A 4655-nucleotide genomic window follows, 5' to 3' on the forward strand; every position below is an offset into this window, starting at 1 on the left:
CACAGTGGATACTGAGAGGCTCATGATCTTCCGCTTGGAAGAAACATCACTTGAAGAGGCACATGATCAGTCGCTTGAGGATAACGATAAAAAGGAGACAGGCACATAATCAACTGCCTGAGTGATTTTTTCTCGTTCAACCGACTGCTCATGCGTCTCTTCCAAGTAATTTTTCCTTCCAGCAGTTGATCATGTATCTCTTGGTGTGTTTTATTTGCTTTCATGCGGTACAAAAACCATCGGTTCACCTAGTCATTCACTGGATTTGAAAGCGAATGAGTGTTTCTGACACTCATAATTCCGTAGCACTTGTTATAGGAACTAAGCATCCATACGAGATCAAGTAATATCCAATCCCAACTTGGAGAAAAAAAGAGTTAATAACTCGTCGGAGATGATAAAAAATACACTTCCAATCTAAAACATAATGCTAGTAATAATGTCGTAAGATTCCACTGCCACCATTCCACTGACTGAACAGATAAATAAACTTATCATTTATTCGTAGAAGATTAAGGATAATTAATTACAAATTCCAATTTTCTGTAATAAAACAGCTAGTTACATGAATAAATAATACATTAAACTCAAAACTGAAGAAAAAAAATTAAGTAAAATAAATCTGACAACTATACTCTGTTTAATCAGTAAACTAATCCCATGGACTTAATGAACACTCCTCGGGTAACTTAGGAAACCGCTTAGTATCTTTACAATAATCATAAATAACTAAATTCCTCTCAACCCAAGCAAAATCTTCTTTTTGAGAATCTGTCAAATGCCAAGAATCATACTGATCCCACCATTTCTCAGTAGTGGTAGAAACACATTCAGGGTAAGGATCCTTCCATTCACAACCATCTGATTTGAAATCCTTGTAGGTTGATACAAATGGTGCTTTTTTCCAATCTGTTTTCTCAAGTCCACCTCTTGTTGCCCAATCATCAGCATTCCATATGCTTGAAAATAAGTACATTGGTTTCTCATTTGGGAAGAAATCGTTTGGTTTGTCGTTGTTCTTGTATACTCTTATTGGTACTCTGTCCACAAAAAAACTGTAAAAAAAATACAAGATTCAAAATTTAGTCACAATGTACTTGTATCCAGGGAACAATTCAGAAGTTTTGAGATTGAGTTAGGCTTACACAATTTGGTGACTGTTCCAAAGAATTGAGTAAGTGTGGAAATCTTCAGTTGGATCGAACCAAAGACCGTGCCTCATCTCTCTGTTTCCTACACCAGTCTTGTATACATTGGTCTGAATTACGTATGGTTCCCCTGTTCTGTTTCCTAGGAACTCAAAATCTAGCTCATCCCTCTCTGGTGCTGCATCTTTGTCAGAGCACATCTGCAATTTAGCATCCAAGAATTCTTTTTGATTAGTCAAGGCCAAAATGACTATAACACCCATATGTGCACATGGAAGCTCATACTCAAGTATATCTTCTGTAGTCAGAATTCTTACAGGGAGTGAATTATGACTTAAGCAACTTGACAGAATAATTGGAGTTTGGAAAGATGAAAGTATCCGATTCTAAAGGATAAAGAAACACAACCGATAGTGAAGGGTATTGTTGTCAAGTAAGAAAACTCACATAATAAGCAGTGACAACACCAGCAGAATCACCTCCAACTAACTTAAGCTTCATACTGAACCATCCAAATCTGTATCTCTGCTTTGTTAGAAATCCACAACCTATATTCATCAAGGAATTCAATATTAGACTCCAGAAATAATTATTCGTAAGAAAAAAAAAGATTATTTTGTTTAAAAATCATGAAATCGCACTTATTAGAATTGTTCAGACATTATGATGCGTATGCACATACCCGTTTCTTTATCTAAGGAGAGAAACCAAGTTTTTCCATCTTCAGTTGTTTTGAAATTATCCTCCGCCCACATTATATCAAAATTATTTTGAAACTCTTCTAATGCATTTTTTGACTCTGCCGCTCCAAATTTGCTAGAAACTAAAAGAACTGCAATGCTGAGAAGAACAGCTACCACTGAGAAAGCCCTTGTTCTCATTTTTGCTCTCTGGTTTAAAGAGAGGGACAACAGAGAGAAAAAAAGATACAAAAAGAGCTTACGATTTTCCTGAATTGGATCTCTGGGAAAAGCACTGGCTTATAAAGGGATCATAATAAATTTGTCAACCGTCTTTTGAAAATTCAATAACATTGATTGTTTTACCAATTTACCCCTAACTTGTATGAAAACTTTTGGAAAAAATGGTGGTTTTTGGTTTGGTAGGAGATGATCATGAGGGTTAGTTATGGTATATAGGGATAAATTGGTAGGAGTGCCAGTAATACTAATACATGCATATGCTAAGACCAGGAGAGGAAGTAAATGAGGGAACATATAACCTCAATAATGCTCCAACAGTGAGTGTGACATTATACATAACAGTTCCAGGCTGTTGCCATTGGTTTGGCTTTTATCATTCATGTAAATTATATGCAAGTGGGTCCACTGTGTTTAGCATGTATGAACGTGAACCATCTTATATTAGTCGCACATCATTACGAGAAATCTAAGGGCTACTTGGAATTTTATTAATGCAGTCCAACACGACCGACAGATCCATTCACTGGTGTGTGTTAGAACTTAGAATTTTTATGTGCCTGTTGTATCATGTCAGATCGTGCTTTATGTCAAAAAAAAATTCTTCTTTATACTGCATATCACAGTATTGGGGTGAGAGTAGAATTCGCAGACTCTTTCAACCCTCCCAAAGGAAAGGCGACCGGAAATCCACTTTACAGCTAAGTGGTTCCTTCCCTTAAGATTTTACGTCATGGTGTGTTTAAATTATGCCGAAGGGTGTTTTTTCCGGCGAGACATGAAGAATTTTCAACCACTATCATTGTGGTGATCAACAACACTGTATGGACTTTGTCACTGTGGATACTTCATCTTGGTTGACTTCTTAGAAAACCAACCTTATTAGCACAAGGGCATGTGACCAACAAAAATATATATATATTTTTTTTTAAGAGCAAGTCTTATGGTGGAAGAGTTCCATCTTCCATCTTCCACGCCACCTCAGCATTTGGAATTGTGGATGGAAGTGAAAGTTTAGTGGTGGAATAACAGAAACACTATTTTGAATAGCGTATAACGCTAATAAGAATAGCGCCAAGAAAAATGCTATTATGAAGAGCGCTTGACCACGTCAACGGTCGAACGCTATTCTCAATAGCGTTCAAGGCAATGTTGATCGACGCTTTCTGTCTTTTAATGCGCTATTCTAAATAGTGTTTTACGCTACTCTGATTAGCGCTCAGATGGATTCTACGGGATCTCCCACGAAACGGTGGAACACTGCTTGAATTTTTCATGGAAAATATCAATTTGGAAGCCACTAGACTTGACATTCCACTTTTTACACACTTGGAATATGATGGATTCCACCATAAGACTTGCTCTAAGCAACGGTCTTCCACAAGGATGGTCCCCCTCAACAATTGGCAGAAGCCAAATTGGACGAACAGACCAGTACATAGAGGAATTGTTTGTTTTAGACCAGAGTGCAAGCTTATGGACAACTGAGTTACAAGTCTTAATTTGAAAACTAAACATATATCCAACTAAAGAAGAAGAAACAAACTAAATATCCTTGTAAATAACATCAGTTCTTGGATCACCATTAAACCTCCCAGAAGAAAATTGGTCAGTGAGATCTTTAGCATCACCTTCTATGATAATGTGATTTAGCTTTTGCTCCACAACCTTCTTTAGCACTGCCCAGATAGCTCTAGCTTCAGCCTCCGCAACAGATTCAACATCAAACACAATTGAAGCACAAAAAGAATCTTTACTGAAAAAGTATCTCATCACACAGCCTGCACCATTTTCCAAAGTAATGTTACATTCCTTGACTTTTTATCCAATATTACCAAATAAATGATATGAACTGTGAAGGGTGATATCGTGGGGCTATGGTGGCCTCACACATACACTTAACTCAGTGCACTTTTTTATCCCTTTTTCTTCATCCCATTAGAAAATCAGTCTAAAATTGAAGAATGCATGAAAGCACAGAGAAATGTTATACCATTGATTTCAAAGGCTTTTCGTTTCCTTTATACAATAATTCGACCCATCAGAATAAATTCGATAATATAAATTTGTAAATCCATGTCTTCAGGATACAATGTGACCCTAAACAACATAACCAAATGTAAGGATTATATTTCCTTAATTCGATCAAGAACACATAAAATAAAGGTACTGACGATGTTTTAGAGAATTGGAAAAACATAAAACTTGTTGTAGTTTAATTGTTAATCATATATCCTTATTTATACAAGGGCGATATATTATGGCGCTTATTTCCCCTTCTTAGGTTCGTGAGAAGTAAAATTCATCAATTTCTACACCAACTATGTATCTTGGGCATACAACATTATTAGAATCTTCAGTCCCATCCGGGACGCACATGTAGGATATAAGGTGCAAATAAGGTTATGTGTACATTTAATTATATCTTAAATATCTTTTGTTACAGAGCATACAAACCCAGCAGAATGCACAAAGGCATCGTTAAAAAAGCCACTCATTATACACCCAAAGATAAAGAAAACAAGAAAGTTAATGTACGAGGAATTTGTTCTAGTTTCCAATACATATGTAGTCCATGCAAAAAACA

General features: G+C 36.3%; 1 protein-coding gene across 1 annotated transcript; it reads right to left on the bottom strand.

Annotated features, from left to right (window-relative positions):
* Positions 1–470: 470 nt before the first annotated feature.
* On the bottom strand, positions 471–2117 carry LOC113348641 (probable xyloglucan endotransglucosylase/hydrolase protein 8). Its single transcript, XM_026592483.1, has 4 exons — positions 1831–2117; positions 1596–1696; positions 1146–1348; positions 471–1055 (listed from the first exon to the last, which is right to left on the bottom strand). Exons 1-4 carry the CDS (start codon positions 2027–2029, stop codon positions 653–655), a joined length of 906 nt encoding a protein of 301 aa, XP_026448268.1. The 5' UTR covers positions 2030–2117; the 3' UTR covers positions 471–652.
* Between the last annotated feature and the right edge of the window lie 2538 nt (positions 2118–4655).

This window comes from Papaver somniferum, chromosome 2 (assembly GCF_003573695.1).
Source record: "Papaver somniferum cultivar HN1 chromosome 2, ASM357369v1, whole genome shotgun sequence".
NCBI classification, from domain to species: Eukaryota; Viridiplantae; Streptophyta; class Magnoliopsida; order Ranunculales; family Papaveraceae; genus Papaver; species Papaver somniferum.